At 41.3% G+C, this 16,636-nt stretch overlaps 1 protein-coding gene across 1 annotated transcript in view; it reads right to left on the bottom strand.

The window, feature by feature from the left end:
* The window catches only part of LOC136553416 (complement C4-A-like), a 52,620-nt gene extending 36,370 nt beyond the window's left edge, over nucleotides 1–16,250 (bottom strand). The window contains exons 1-8 of the mRNA XM_066544929.1: nucleotides 16,221–16,250; nucleotides 11,890–11,949; nucleotides 4,825–4,907; nucleotides 3,166–3,358; nucleotides 1,967–2,147; nucleotides 1,255–1,325; nucleotides 857–942; nucleotides 94–176 (exon numbers count right to left, since the gene is read on the bottom strand). Coding sequence (XP_066401026.1) covers nucleotides 94–176; nucleotides 857–942; nucleotides 1,255–1,325; nucleotides 1,967–2,147; nucleotides 3,166–3,358; nucleotides 4,825–4,907 — 697 coding nt within the window. The 5' untranslated portion in view covers nucleotides 11,890–11,949; nucleotides 16,221–16,250. The remainder of the gene's footprint in view (nucleotides 1–93; nucleotides 177–856; nucleotides 943–1,254; nucleotides 1,326–1,966; nucleotides 2,148–3,165; nucleotides 3,359–4,824; nucleotides 4,908–11,889; nucleotides 11,950–16,220) is intronic.
* Between the last annotated feature and the right edge of the window lie 386 nt (nucleotides 16,251–16,636).

Genomic DNA, 16,636 nt, shown 5'->3' with positions numbered 1-16,636 from the left:
GCCTAACTACAGCCAGATTTAACCACTGCAGTGTATTTTTAACGCATTGTGATAACTCCTTATATTTGTAATGCAAATTTTATAATATCTCACCATATCTTTTAACTTCAAATTCAGTGGAAACATTAGACATTTCATGTTGATGAAACCAGGCTTTGATTTTCCAAGTTCCAGGCCTAAAGTCCAGATTCAGCAGAAAATAGTTAATTACAATTCCTCAGATATTTTCTGATGCAAACACATAAATTATCACTGAATTACAATATTTTCCTTGCTTTGATCTCATCCCAACTAATTAATTAATGGTTTTCTTTTTACTGGGAGGAGCCAACAACATATATTTCCAAGTGTCTTAGGAAACACTCAAAACAAGTATGAGGAAGTGCAAGATAACATATTTGCAAACCACTACCTTTGAAATTCTGCAGAAACAGAGAACTCATCAAATATTTCCTATAGCTTATCTTCACTGAGATATCAAAATAAACTTAGCATGCCAGAAGACCTTGAATATTAAGTAAAAGCTTGATTGTTTGAAATCAGATATAATAAGTGACACTTTGCAGACTAGCCCTTTTAGAAGTGCTCCCTTGAATGCAGCCATATGTTTCAGCAGATATTTGAGCAGTTTAATTGTTCTTTACCAGGATACATGTTGCTAATTGCAGCATATTTACAGTAAATTCTGGACTCATCTCTCCAGGATGAGGTGCTTAAAGGTGAAAAGATAGTGATCATAAGCTCCACATGTGTCCCATGGTGAAAGAAAGACAATTTTGAAAGGTAATTCAAGAAATTCAGCAGTTAAAAATCTTAATCTACAGGTTTTGATGCAGAAGGCACAACAGCAACATACTCAGCAATGTCAGGTATAGCAAAGTGTTCGCCAAACACCGCGTTTATTTTCCGGTCTGACTTTTTAACCACCATTCCCTTGGAATTCTGTTGAGACAGAAGAAGCAAACATGAAATTATGCACCAGGTGTCAAATATTTACATCCAAAAACTCAAGGTCATATTCTAGTGCTGTGGAAGAGAAAATATTTTGCTTACTTTCCTACTGTATTATCCACATGTCACATATCTTCACGTTTCTGATATCGGCAAAAAATAACTACAGATATCTTGCTATGTGCAAATACAGATTTCTGGAGAGGAGTCCCAGTTATTGTTATGCTCTTGGATGTTTTGTAAGTTTTTTCCATAGCTCCTGTGCTGAAGAAGCACTCATCAACAGTGTTTTTCCATACTTACTAGCAGAGCAACTGTAACCGTGTCATCTGTCGGCCTCATAGCATTGTCCAGAATGAAGATCCTGTATCTGACTGGTTAACAGAAAAATAAATATGTTCACAAATTTCTTTCTGGCCTTTCTATATACATATCATTGCAATCTGTAAACTTAGTTACCAAATTTAAGATAAAACACTTTCTTTTAGTGAAATGTGAGAAATTTAAAGAAAATAATTGCATTCTTCCGTAGGCTTTGCATGTTACATGACTGGATAAATTTTTGAAGAAAATTCTGAAAATTACTTAGGGAACTTCACTCGCTTTTGTATTCCTTCTGCAGTTGAGGCCTGAAACCAAACTCACACCCTTTTTTACTTCCCTCTTTTGTTAATTTAATTGCTAAGTAACAAAGCAGTGGGGGTCACAAAGAGCAAAGGTAACTTATCGCTGGTGTTACAAGCAGAAGCAGTAGGAGTTCAGTTTTTGGCAGTTTCTCATGAATTTTTTTCCAAAGGAAAGTCATCATTAACATTTTGAACAAAAAGGAGCAGATTTTGTCTGTCTCTCTTAAAAGTGACTGTCTCTGGAGGCATTTCCACAGGGCTGCTGCAATGTGCAGAGCAGTCCCTGCAGAAGCCCTGGCTGCTGGAACAACCGGCTTGTTATTACTTTTCTAATCCTGCCCTTGTAACATCCATATTCAACACCTGAAGAGAAGCATTTGTATTTCTACCTTGGGAACTCGGTGTGTATATGGGCTTATCTGTCTGGATAAAAATGTAGCCTTTCTTGGAGGACAGGAGGATGCGAGTGCTCTTGGCAGTCATGGGGAGCTCCTTGCTTTCAGTGACCAGTAGAACATATGGCAGATGACTCTTCTTGAACAGGCTCTGCTGCAGACTCCCTGGCTTGATCTGAAGAGAATAAAAGGGAAAACCCCATAGAGTCAGAGATGAGGCTGGTAACTTTGGGACCACATAGCTGAGGTCCCACAACCGCTGAAGTGCTTAAATAATCTTGTTAGCACCATTCGACATAAGATTCACAATTATATCTTTCTTGCTGGGTGTTATATCTTTCTTACTAGATGAATATTTCTTTTCAAGTAAAAATACTCTCTAATCATCCATTTTCCACCACAGAAATACACTTTCTTCTGCCCAGTCTCAGTAATTCCAGGCAGGAGAATTCAGTCTACATGCCTGTTGATTTCCATTTACCACATATCCTGCAATCGCTATTTATGCTAAAATCTTGGTTATGAGATTGTTGCTTTACTTCATGCAGTTTAATATCTTGCTTCTAAACATCACCCTTGACAGGAACCTGATTTGAAAGCTCTGCTGTTAGCTTTGGGAGTAACCAACCAGAGCCAAACTGAATATTGCTGTGTGCTTTTTTTCCCAACCAAATAGCCCAAACTAGTGCTACTGAAATAAATCCTGCCAGACTTCAAAGAACTGTGCCAGGAGCAAATGATGCAACATAGGATGTAAAGAAATAATCAACTTAAAAACCTGTAGAAAGAACACAGGCTTTGGTCTGAGAGACTACATATTTTTAAAGGTTTCTCCTGTATTGTAAAATGGCTAGTAGTAACCCAAAGGCCTGAATGCATAGTTTAAGTGAGGAAGAAAACCCAACAGTGATAAAACAATTACATTTGTTTAAATTAAATTTCATTTATCACCATGTGACAAAATATTAAGCTTGTTATATGGGCACAAAAGAATATTCACAATCACCAGTGAAATTACATTGGGCATTGTTTTATTAGCTGGATGGGTGAATAGGGTGCTGCTGTCACTGGAAATGGTTTTGTCAGTGCCTCTTGAGATCAGTGTTGTCTCTGTTCCAGCCTATTCCAAGTAGAGATTATGTGCTTTTTATCACCAAATTAAAAAAAAAAAATCACTGTGATGTCAGACTCACCATTATTTTTTTCATCTCTTGGTAGCCATTATTTTGGTTAAGGTTAAAGTAGATCTTCTCTGATACGAGCTGATTTTTCGTCTCCTCCTTGAAGAACGCAGTAACTTGCACAGGGCTCTGTGCCCCGTGGACTTGAACTGCTATCGTCTCATGTGTGCCCAAACGTACCACATTTGGGGCAGTAATAAGAAATCTAAAACAACAGATAAACAGATTGTCCAGTATGTATGTTCAATGACTGTCCAAACAATATGAATTTTAAAGATAAAACAAGCTCTCACAAAATAGCTGAGTGAGGGACTTGTGGAGATCACCTAATCCATTGTCCTTGTTAGTCAGAGTAGAGATTAAAAGTAAATAATTTTCTCTGACTGATATCCAAATTCTGAACTTTCCCATTTAAGCCCTGTAAAACATCAATCACTATACAAGGAGGAGAAAAAGCCTGCAATATATCCCAGGGATTACCAATGCAATTTATAACCTGGTGCGACTCAGAGAAAGCTCTATAAACTCAAATTTCTGAAACAGAACGAGGGCATGCATTGAAAGACAATGAATACATATTAATAAATACACAATTAATGCTACAAAGTTATGTATCTTCATGTACTAGCACCCACATTATGCCAGCTTATGCTTTAATGTATCAGGAGGAATAGATTCCCTATATAACCATATGTATGGGGTTACAAGTAGCTGATCTTCCTTGCAATATCACTGTGAAATGTTGGAAATGAGAGATCACAGAAGGTAAGACCACATCCCTGGGAAGGGCTGATTTGGAGGCTAAATTGGTTGGGATTTTTTTTTTCCTCTTTATTATTTTCCTTCATTCTTGACCTACTCTGGTGCTTCTAAGTAAATGATTTCATGACCTTTTAAATGTAGATCATTATCCTTGCTCTTATTTTTTTCAAGTCAATTTTACACAAAACAGTTTTACAAAAATCAGAGAACTGTGTGAAGAGCCAAGTCCATGATGTCACATAGACAAAGAACAGTTCTGAGCTCAAGACAGGTGCTTTTGGAAAATGATCATTCTGCAGAACGTTTCTAAAATGAAAGGTGAATGATTTTCTATTATCAGAATGGGTTGGCTGAACTACCTTTTTTATTTTTCAAAAAAAATCCCTCTTCTTTCTTAAATGCATAAAATGAAAGGCAAGGTATAGAAATCAGGGAATAAAGCTGGTATTTAATTTCATTCACTCAGAGTCTGTTGGCTGTAGCAAAAGGTGGCACAAGGCCTGGGTTATATGTAAATCTCCACTGAAATAGAGGATAAATATAGAATACTGAAGGTCTCCCAGAAGTTAAATCTTTGCTTTCTGCAATATATAAATCAATTTCAGAGGGTTTTTTTCCCCCAAGATTTTTCAATCCCATAAATGTCATGAACGATAAATGAGCGAACAGCAACAAGAGAGTGAACAAGCTGTTCACTCTCTTTTTAATTGTTGGTTCCTGAGAGAATATTTCTTCCTTCAAAGGGTAGCTTTAAGCCTTATACTTCTTACCTTTTTAAGGTTACACAAATTTTCAGTGGTCCAAGAACCTGGCTTTTTTTGATTCTCTATTGGGAGAGAGAGACTATTTCCTACCTTCACTTTCAAGGGATTTGTTAGGATTGAAGGATTTGTAATAAAATATACTTACGATGGTGCTTGTTGTGTATTGGACAGCAGCAAACAAAAGCTCACCAACAATACCAGCCTTTCCATTGGAAAACTCTGCAACATCTGCAAAACAGAAGCACCAAAGAGCCACCATCAGTCCAGGTGCTGGCTGTAGGAAATGGGCTGACAGCACATTGCAGCAAATGATGTTGCCTATCCTGGTTATTTATTAATAACTTGCAAAACTATGCAGGCAATAGTGATGGACATGCTGGTGGTGCACACAGTAATACCCTAGGGAGAAACATTCTGGACTAAGTCACAATTTTATACTTTTTTGTTCATGCATTCTCTTCCCAGCTTCAATGTTTTTACATGACAGCAACTAAAAGTCAAATGCAGAGAGAAGTTTTCACAAATACTACAAAGGCATCCCAAAATCCAACAAGACACTGTGGCTTGAAGAGAGGCTGTAGAGTATTTCTAAATGGGGACAAATGCAGGTGACATGTTCCTTCTCTAAGCCTTTATTTAACCCCAGGCATCTCTGTGGTCCAGCAAAGGTGAGAGAAAGTTCCTTCTGTTTAGACAGCACCAAACGTGCTGTGCTGGAAATCTACCTGTACAACTCAGTCTCATTCTGTGGTGCTTGGAGGAATTCATCTGCCTTTACTTCATTGGAAATGAAATTGACACCTCTGTCTGAGCCACTCAGCCCAATTTTCTTTTATGCCCAAGACACTGGGCTTTTCCAGAGGGCAAGTAGTCTCATCTTACCATAAACATGTAAGATGAATTGTCAGCTGAAGGCATTCCAGACTGCACATCTTAAAAAGTAGGATACTGATAAGCAGGGGAAAAAAGCCCATCTGAAGAATAACTGTTTGTACAAGAACCAGTTTTGATCAAAGGTAAATGAAAGAACTGAAACCATCATCAGGTCTCATTTTTGAAAACTTTTACTGGATCGTTGTCTCCCAAACACAATTTTGTTGACCCATGAAAATGGAAACATGCCCATCTGATTTTCAGGCAGGTCAAATCCCAGAAATCACATGGCTACTCCCAGGCTCTGGTGATGAACTGCCCTTTAACACACCACAGCTAAGTCTGTGTCTTTAATCATTAGCAATGGACGCCTTAAATCAGCACTCCCTTATTTGCAAGGTGAATTCACGCTCACACCAAAGGCTCATTGCCCTTTGTCATGGGACTTTCCCTCACCACGTGCCTAAGTGACATCTCCTGCCTTACTTCAAGACAAGGAGATAGGGAAAGAGAAGAAGCTGACTATGAATCAGTTCACTGTTTTACACTTAGTGTGCTACAGGTTGGTAACTCCCTCTGACACAAAATGAGACAGAAGGTACTCTCTGTCGACTGGTGGTCGCAGAAAGGATGGGCAGCAGTAATAAGCTTCAAACTCATGTCAGGAAAAGCTACATTTTGCCTACTCTAGACATAGTTTTTTGGCTTTTTTTGTTCCCCAAGAGACAGTCAGTTTCCTTCACCTCTTCTGGTTTTTTCTCTCACATCAGCTGTCAGGAGAGAGGAAAAACTTGAGGAAAGATACCTGTGGATCCTCAGGGTCAAATCCATGCTCTTTGGGAGATGTTTATAAGATTTCAGACTCGGGAACCATTAAGAACAAAGTTATTTTCTCTCTGCCCTCCTTCCCCACCTGCTAATTCACCTGCTAATGTACTCACAAAACTGATTTATTTCCATGCCAGAATAATTTTCCTTCTGGCCTCCCAAACCCAAGAGAGATGATGAGGAAGAGTAGAGATTTCCACCATAAAGCTGGTCTATGTTCAAGGCAAAAACATGTGGAGAAAAAAAGTCCTTTTGGGAACTGGGCTTGTGCTCTCTCTAGGGAGAAGGAGAGTCTTGTTAAACCTGAAGCTGGTAAAATAAGGATTATCACTCTTGCAGAGATAAAGGGGAGAGTTAATAAAGAGCAGCAGTGGTTGTGGAGCATCCTAAGGCTCCTGCCCTTTTCAGAGCCTGTTCTGCTGCTCCATCTTGCACTGCTGCCATCCAGGGTTGGAGCTGATGCAATCACTGAGCAATCCTAGTCCCTAAAACAGGACAAGAGACAAATGTGAGTGGGTCCTTTGTTTTTCTCCAGACAAATACAGAATAAGAAAAGAAATAACATCTGCAAGGTCAGTGCCCATTCCTTGAGAAAGACATAAGGGAGTTCTCCCAGCTGAAAAGCCAACAATTTCCAGAAGACAGCAACACAACCAGCAGGGATTTCCTACTCCAGAAGTCACAGGAAAGGCACCTCTGGAGTGTGAGGTCACACCAAAATCCTGCTCTGTGCCCATCTTTGTCAGAGGGGAGGAGATGGGATTTCCATTGTCCAGGCTGGCTTGTTTGTCAGGGACCGAGGTCTGTTTGCACAGCAATGCAAACAGCCATGTCTGAACTCACAGCTAGACATTTTCACAGATCACTTTCTAAAGGGAACCTCAGAAAAGATATTATTTTGGTTTCACTTGTCTTTAATTGGATTTGTACACTTTTGCTTCCTTAAGTGAAATATGAATAAATATATGAGAATACACAACAACTGTCCATGGCAATATGCAGCATAACTATTTTATACTTGAATTTAAGGAGGTGTTCTGACCCTTAATAAAGCTATTTTGTCACCAAAATATAAACCAGTGACTTCAATTAAATATAATTTTTTCACTGTATCTTGCAAACGCAAAAGAGCAAGCTTATGCATAACCACCTGTATAATGGGAATTAAAATTCCTTATGCTTAATTGGTCTGTCTCTGGGTTTGTATAAAATAATCATTGCTTTTCTAGTATCACAGATTCTTCACACAGTGATTTGTAGTATAATGCAAAACATTCCAGTCCAAAGCCACACTAAAATGTAACAAAATGAAACTAAATAAAATAAAACAATCTTGGTTGAAGGTCTCCAGCACACCCATGAAAGAGAGAACACAGAAAATTCCCTCTAAAATAACTTAAATGTCTTTTTCTAAAGGCAAAGTCCTTTCCTGTTTACTCATCAGCCACATTTCACCTATTGATCCTTCAGCTGGCCCATGTGGGCTGTGGAAAGCACAGCCTGGGATTGATGTGTGTGTGAGCCCCAAACCTGGGGAGACACAATTGCTTTATTTTCAGTATGTGCTGTCTCTCCTTTCAGTACCTTCATTTGAACTTGGTGGGATTTCAGAGTGTTTTGAGCAGCAGCAGCAGTTTTTGTTCCTTGGCATGAAGAGCTTCCCAAAGCCTTTTTCCCCTTAATCAGCCTAAATACTAACGAGGCCAAACTCTCCTTTCACTTTTGTCCTGTGCTCTTTCACCTCTGCCGGGCAGAGGGGTACAAAGGGCAGCTTCACAAAACCCATTTCACGAATGAGCCCTGCAGTGACATCCTCTCTGCCAAGTTACAGGGACTTGTGACAAACACAAAAGGCAATATTTCACTTCTGACATTTCAGAAAATTAGATTTTGAAATCCCTTTTTCAACAGCAGACTATGAAGTGTGGGTCTAATTGGAAAAGTTACTCTTAACAGCAGGATGGCTTCTCTTTAGTGTCAATACAAATTGGAATTGTAAATTAAAGCCATACTTTTTTTTCCTACCATAATTGAAGTAATGAAATGAAAAGGCTGTAGCTGCTTTTGCCACTAAAAATTCTTTAAAAGTTCTGCATTTAGTGCTTCTATGTGTATCTACTGAAAAAAATCATATATTCAGAGGAGGAAAACCAGATTTCCCTGGCATTTTCTGCTTTTACTGATGAGTCTGCATTTCCTGGGGATTAAGCCTTAGTTTTTTCTCATGGTTTCTTCCTCCCTTCTCTCTCATTCTCTAAATTCTGTGATTTTCTGAATGTTGTGTTGAAAAAATAGAAATAAGGATTTTTGAAAATACACACAAAACCAGCACTGCTTCTGTAAAATTCTTATCTTGCAAAAGTGATCTATGAGAGATTATTTTAGTTCAAGCAATAATTGTGTAACACCACTGTAATAACATTTCACCATATTGTAAAAATGCATCCTGTTTTCTTGGTAAACCATGTTTTCAAGGATCTCAGTGCTTTTGGCACCTTTAAGAAGCCATTGACCTGGCCAGGAGGAGAGGAGATACCTGAGCATGCAAGTGACTCACCCCAGGTGAAAGCACAGAGCTGCTGGAAATGAGGAATAAAATAATTTGTCCTAAATAATACAGAATATTTGGAGTACTGCCCTTGTACTCAAACATCCTGATACTCTGCCTAGAGGCTTGTTCTCAAATCCATCCTTTGTGGTTTACTGTTTTTTTTCTTTCAATTTTATGATAAACCCCAAAGCAACCCAAATTCTTCCTTGTTACCAACTGTAAATTACATATAAAAATTAATGCATTTCAAATAATTTGATCTTTCCCAACTTCTCCATTCCTCTGGACTGTAATGAGCACAATTGTTTCTCTAGGGAATTCTTTTCTTCTCCTTTTCAAGGGAGTAAAAGGTAAGAATAAGTCTAAAGAAGCAAAAGGTATCTTGAGCACATCAGTGGAAAAAGCTAAAATTTTAAGTAGCTGAGAAGAGTGAAAACAAAGGTTGCAAATCCAGTTCTGTGGATTTGGAGGCATATTGTGAAATCAAGTAAAGCCAGTCTCTTGCAGGAAAATTTTAGAGAAGTAACATATAACTGACCCTCATTCCTAGGATTTCCTGACTTGCTGCATGGAGACAGTCTAAGGTTTCAGACAATTGCACAATTTTGCCAGAAAACGTTTTACAGGCACAGCAAAAGAGAAAAAAATCCCATACCATATACAACCACAGCTATCCTTATGCCTACCTGCCACTGGCAGCCTGCCCTGCTCTGATCTAAAAATTAAATCTAAAACATCCACTTCACCCAGTAACTCAGAGGAACACGGGACACCAGAGAAGAGAAAGCATCTCCTCCCCCAGGCTGGGAGGAGACTCAGCTCCCACCTCCATCACACTCAGGCAAGTTTAGGTCAGCTCCACCGGCAGATGGGAAGCTGCCCTACTTTTTTGATCCCTCGGTTTTAATGAAACACAAAGAGAAAGGAGGAAAGGGGACAGGATGTTAGGGTCAGGAGAATTTTGTTTTCATTGTAAATGAGAAGCTGCTCAGTGAAAGCAGTTTCAGTGTCAGGAGCTGCAGCACCTCCCCATGTGGCAGGCCTGTCATCTGCTATCCTGATGGAGAGAGGAAAAGTCTGGATGACTTTTGTAGCAGCTCAGTGGGACAGTTGTTCAGGTAATGTATGCTGATCACTTCTTTCTCAGAAATTTAGCCATGGAGCTCTGGCTCTTTGTGACACTCAGCTTTTTAGGCAGCTCTTTGGATGAACAGTGTGCCTCTTTTTCCTGGGAGACACAGACACCGTACCCAGCCTGGACACAGCAATCATAGGAGGAATGTTCCCTCATAAACCCAGTTTTACACAAAACCACCTCCAGCAAAATAATGCAAAAGAATTCAGCTCTGCTGCCCTCTCAGTGGCTTAGATGCAGAGGGGAATATGGATGCCTTCAAAAGGGGACTGACTGGATGTCCCCAAAGCCCTGCTGGTGGTACTTGGATCAGACACCCTGCCCAGATTATACAGTTGACTTTACATTGTACCCACAGGAAAAAAAGGTGAAGCTATAAAAAATGCGAACAAAAAGGACATTTTAATGCATTTAGTCAACACATCTTGGAAGACACAAGGATCTGCTCTTGCTAATATGTGACTACATGTCTTGCTACTTTGTGCTGGTTTCGGCTGGGTTATAGTTAATTTTTTCAGAGTAGCTGGTGTGGGGTTGTGTTTTGGCCTTGGCCTGAAAGCAGTGATGATAACATGGATGTTTTTGTTACTGCTGAGCACTGCTGACACAGAGCCAAGGCCTTTTCTGGTTCTCACCCACAGCAGGCTGTGGGTGCACCAGGAGCTCCAAGGGGACACAGCCAGGACAGCTGACACCAACCAACCAGAGGGACATTCCAGACCATACCATGACAGCTGGGGAAAGAAGGGAGGAAGCCAGGGACATTTGGAATGATGGCCTTTGTGTTCCCACTGGTTTTTTTACTCTTACAATTCTCTCCCCATCCTGATGCAAGGGCAATGAGTGAGCAGTTGTCTGGTGCTTAGTTGGTTTTATGGGGTTAAAACACACATATATATTTTTATGACCTGGGATACTTTTCCAGACTGTTCACCCTTGATTTTTACCTGACCTCTGAATGAGGAAGATGAATTTTCAGTCACACCAGGATGTAGTCTAAAAACACATCTGCACCTCTCTGGTTCAGCTTGTGGTCCCAGCAGGATCCTGCTGCTGCCTCTGACAGCAGGGCAGCCTGCAGCCCTGAAAGCAAGGCTGGGGCTTTACCTCTGCTCTCCTCTCTTCAGGGTGGGGGACAGAGAGGTTTGGCAGCTGGTGCCAGCCACATCTGGGCATCTCTCTTAGCTTTCCTTCTTCTCCCTGCACTGGGTGTGTCTATGGGGTCTGTCTCTGGATCAGTGTAGAAAAAAGGGCAGCTTTGAAAGAGACAGTGCTTGTGGAACTCTAAGACTCAGGTAGAAGCCCAGATCTGTGATCTTATTCCCTGGGTGTTTATGCTGTTCCTGGGCTTGGACAGCATCTAGCCCTGCACCTGGAGCCCACTGGCCTCTGTCAGCTAAATGGGGAAGCAGGTTTCTCCTCAAGGTTACACCCAGCTGCTTGGGGCTGCCAAGGCTGGCCCTTACCAAGCAGCTCATCCTTAAGCTGCAGTGTTCTGCCTTGCAGGCTTTTCTCATCCCTTGCTGCCACCAGTGATGCCTTTTTCAATTCCCCCTTCTTTTCTGCAGCCCCCCCCCCCCCCTTTGGTACTAGCTGCGCTTTGTTGATGAAAATGTGTCTTGAAGATCTGGTTTTTGGCCTTGGTTCTTGGGAGAACCAAGATAGGATGGGTGCCTTTGGAATGTGTTTTGTCTTTCTGCCTAGAGAAAGGCCATGGAAAATTACTGGGAAAACTAGCCACTAATATAAAAAGCTACAAATATATGTGTGAAAAATTACAGAGAATACACAAAAGAAAAAGGCAAAAATCAGCATGGCCTTACCAGCAGCAGTTTCTTTATATCTGGGGCTGGCTCCTGTTTCACGGGCTTTTACACTTCTGCCTGAGCAAAGATAGATAAATAAATAAAGATGCAGTCATCAGAGATCATTAAGAATTACGCAGAATGTAATGGATCCCTAAATTTCCAAACAGCTCCCTTTTCTTTGATGACTTCTTGGAAGACACAAGGATGGAAGACACTTACTGAAGCTTCTTGGCTTCAGTAAGTACATTGCAGATGCACATTTAGGCAGCAAGCCCAGCTCCAGTGGCTCTGGAGAATGGTATTAACTTGTACATTATTCTATAAATATCTGCCATAAGTTTGCTGCATGCATTCTCCTCTGAGGGATCAAAAAGTGTTGACTCACAGTGGCAGCATTAATGCCTCTGACCTGGCTCACATTTGGGATGTCAATACACTTTAGGACATGGAATCTTGCAGCCACAATGTGCACAACCCGCAGCATTTATATACTGCTGTTACTGCAGCCTGAAGCAGCAAGAATGAAGATTTGTAACACCATAGTTGGAAAAAAGGTAGTGTTTTTCCCCCTAGCCTATGGTTAGAGAAGTGTATTCCACACCTGTGATTATTCTCTATGTGATTAGCTGGAAATAGCAACTTGTTTGGATAGGAGCATAAAGTACTCTGCAGAACATTCCTATCTTGGTTACACACCATAAAAGATCATTTGCCCCTTTGAAAATATTAGGCGTGACAGCATCAAGCACAGCTTTCCCATCTGTAATTTCCCCCATCACCTCTCTCCCAGAGCCTTGCTGAGCCTGTTGGCAAAGCATCCCTTATCCCAGCGATGGATGGCGCGGCTCCGGGAGGCTGGAGGGGAGCCTGCACACACGCGCGGAGTCCTGGTGCCATCCAGTGGCAGCTGTGCTCTGCACCGCGCAGCAGCTTTCGTGAAGGACTGGGCAATTGCCAGCCCTGCCTTCTCAGACACCAGGTGTCCACCTCCCAGACTGTACTTGGAGTAAAGGAGAGTCAGCTCCCGATTACCACATCCTCAGGTGGCTCTCCACAGCGCAGGGTGCTCCTACGTGGGCTGTGGATCTGAGCCATGTATGTGACAGTCAACTCAGCTAAGTGGGTTTTAAAAAGCAATTTGAGGTACTGAAAGGAGGGTTTCCATCCTTGTTCATTCCAAGTAGTGCTTAAACATTTGTATGTAAAAAAAAGAGAAAATAGAATAATACTCCCCAGACAAGTCCCAGGGAACCCACTGGCAGTTCAGAATCAAGTGTTATCTTTTGAGACACCTCTGGTGGGATTCACTTTGGAATACTGAGAGTTGCCCCCCCTCTTGACATCACAACCTTTACTCATCTGTCTCCAAAACCACCTTGTCTAGATACAAGTCCAGGTTTTTATCCACCTTGCTTGATCTATCATTTTGCAAAGAAATGAACCAGCAAAAGCAGTGCTGCTCAAATCAAATTTTCAGGGTAAGTGTTTCCAAGGTCAGTGCTCTCAGTTGGCAGCACAGTTCAGGGCCAGTCATGAACACCTGGCTCTGCAGGTGCATCAGCCTCATGGCATTAGACTGTGCAAGGCCAGATGAAAAGGTTTGTGCTGACCACCACAGTTTGCTGCCAAGTTCAAGGCTTATCTCAGTTAAGTCCTTTCTGGGGTGATTAGTGCACTCAGAAGTTTGACCCCACTGCACACCTTATGGAGTTTCTGATTTACTGCAGCACACTCTTCCCACTCCCTGAGAGTCAAGAGCTTATCTGGGAAAACAGATGCCTTGAAAATGTGGGGCCTCTATTCTCTGTTCCAGCTAAATTCCACTTATAACTAGAAGGGAGGGTAAAAGATTACTTTAAACCATCTTTAAGATGCCCCTATTTCACAGCAGGCAGAGGACTAACTTCACTTCTAATAGGAATTAAAGTGCCTTAAGGTATTGTGATAAAAGACCAGCTGTTTAGGAATGCTAAGACCTTTCAGGCAAAAAGGAATAGGCAGAGAGGGTCTTTGGCTTCTCTGTCATAACATGTATCTCTGAGGTTAAGAAAACAGAAAAAAATACTTTCTGAGGATATTTATTTTACTGCTTATTCCTCTTTACAGTCTGCAGATAGCCCTTCTGAGGTGGGAGTTACAGTAGAAGTGAAGACTGTGTTAATTATATTTACCATGCTCTTAAAGAATAAATAACCCTATCTGTAACTGAGATATCTGAAAGTGCCCTCTCTAAGGAGTCAGACTGGCAGGATCCACTACATGGAGCAGTGCAGCACTGTATAGAAGCAAGATAATAGGTATAAGGTAGATACAGAAGAATGCAGCTATGCACTTAGGAAAACAGTCCCCATACAAATTTAGATAAAGCAGAAGGCATTCCTCCCTTTTCTGCAGCCTTGGGAGAGGTACTCTGACTCCCTCCCCATCTGCCTTCAAAGGTGGCCCACAAACACCATTTCTGTTGCTGTGTGCATCCCTCTGCCCTCACCCACAGGGGCTACTCTTCACTTCTGCCACCTGACACAGAATTATCTACTGCTTTTCCACTGCAGAGTCCAGAGTGAAAACAATCTAGGACCTCAGAACACAGCCCTTGATGGTTAGAAAGAAGCAAACTCCTTAGTGATTAGAGAAAAGAAAAGAAAGCATTTCTCATACCTTGGAATCTGGACAGTCAGCCTGGCCTTGCCAAAGTTCAAGTTTATCTTTAGTTATGGAGACTCCTTAAATGGCAATAGAAGAAACATGGGGAGAAAAATCTATACAGAGGAATAATCTGCTCATACCCATAATGCTGAGCTGCATTTGAAATAACAGAAGACTAAGTGAAGGGGATAAACTTGTGGAAGAGTTGTGACATAAGAAATTCCCTTGTGGTGTTTTTTGTTGGGGTTTTTTTGAGTTTTTTTTGGGGAAAAGGAATAATCAGCCATACAAAAATTAGTGTTGAAAGCCAAGAAGAACAAAAACAGAACTGTGGGGCTGGAGGAGTGTTTCTATCCCCTCACACCACTGTTTTTTTGTTGTGGTGTGCAAGTGAGGATACCCAGGGTGCTCTAGACCAAGCTCTTCAGCATTCCTGCATCAGTGAAATGAGAGGAGGGAGATTTTCCCAAAGCAGTTCTGAAGGGAAATATGTACATGTGGGTGTATACTTGGAGGTAAAGGAGATCAAATTAGGAATTTAAAAAAGCAGGTAGAGATCTTCATTCATTGCAGTCATTAAAGAGACTGGATGAAGTCTTACTTTCCTCATGTCCCTTTACCTTTCAGTAACAGCGGTCAGAATTGGCCTAATTTCTGGTTTCCTTGAAAACCCTTTAGTGAGCAAATTTATTCTAGCAGCTGGAGTGCAAACCTTGTAACTAAAGAAAAGGCTGTGAGCAAAGAGATTTAGATGGTTCAGAGGGATTTCAGAGAAGTGTGCATATGTAGGTTATACATATACGTGAGTGTGTGCCTGCCTGTATCTGTGCACAGATGTGCACACGTTTTGCACAAGTTTCCAGGGGTTATAGATTTTCTTTGGGCTGTGCATTGCTGAAAAGAACAGAAGGTGGCATGTTTTCAACATTTTCATCCAGCAAGTGCAGTAAAGGAAATGAAAGGAGCTACATTAAAGGGAAAAGGATACAGGAGAAAGAAGAAAAGAGAAAGGTAAACCCAGAACAAAGCCAATTTGATAATTCTCTGCTGTTAATGATTGTATAGATACTGAAGGCTATTTCTGTTCCTCATTTTAGCAGTGTGATTCATTGGTGCCATAAGGGCTGATCTGACTAGAATTTGGAAAATACCTGGTCAGTTCACTACTGTAATATTTTTTAAAAAATTGAAAAATACAGGTATGTCTTTTTTTCTGGGTTGTTCTTTTATTTGTTTGGGTTTTTGGCTTTTTTTTTTTTTTAGTGATAAAATTCACACAATATGACCAGTTAATCAAGTACCATATAAGGAAGATAAAAGTAGCCCTGACAAAAAGTTTCCCTTTAAAGTGCAGATACATAGGAGATAGTACCAAGAAATTAATTGAGAATTAATTGACATTTGCCAAAAAGTTATGAAGCAAAAACTCCAAAGAAATGAATTATAAATTATAGAACTGTGTGTTTGCAGGTCATTAAATTAAGACCTTTCTGAATATTTAATCAGGCTTTGTGCAACTCTTACCACAAGCAGGTGCCTTTTACTCTGCAGGGGCACCCTCTTGGCCTGCCTGCTTTTCTTTAAAGCACAGATTTCACTTTCTTTTCTGACCCACCACTCTATGAGAATCAAGAGGTTCCCCATGCCCTGGGAGGCAGCAGCAGGAGAAGCCCCGTGTTCAGCTGGTGTTGGGGACTCACCATGTAGGAAGCTCCTCTTCTTGAGCTCTCCTGGCACTTCTTTCCACAACTAATAGCCACAGCTCCTTTAATGAGAACCACGCTGCTCCAGGGGGGTGGTGAGGGCTGGTCTGAGCAGGACCAAAGTGACCCCTCCTGCCAGGAGCCACCAAGGAGCTGAGGCTCACATCCTGTGGGAATGAAGCTGCACTTTTGTTGCCCCTTTGAGAAATCTTGGACAGCGTCTGACAGCAGACAGCCCTTCTTTGTTCAGCAGCCAAGAGCCCTCCTTCCCTGGGCAGTTGATTTGCTTTTAACTTCATACCTTCACCAGATGAAAAAGACTCCCTTAGAATGTCAGGGGAGCAGGGAGACAGGTCTCAGGTGGCCCAGGGGCTGGCAGCATCCCCTGCCACGGGCTGCTGGAGACACATGCT

This window comes from Molothrus aeneus, chromosome 2 (genome assembly GCF_037042795.1).
Source record: "Molothrus aeneus isolate 106 chromosome 2, BPBGC_Maene_1.0, whole genome shotgun sequence".
Classification (NCBI taxonomy): Eukaryota; Metazoa; Chordata; class Aves; order Passeriformes; family Icteridae; genus Molothrus; species Molothrus aeneus.
Note: the sequence above shows the minus strand (reverse complement) of the source record. Positions and strands in the feature narration are given on the sequence as shown.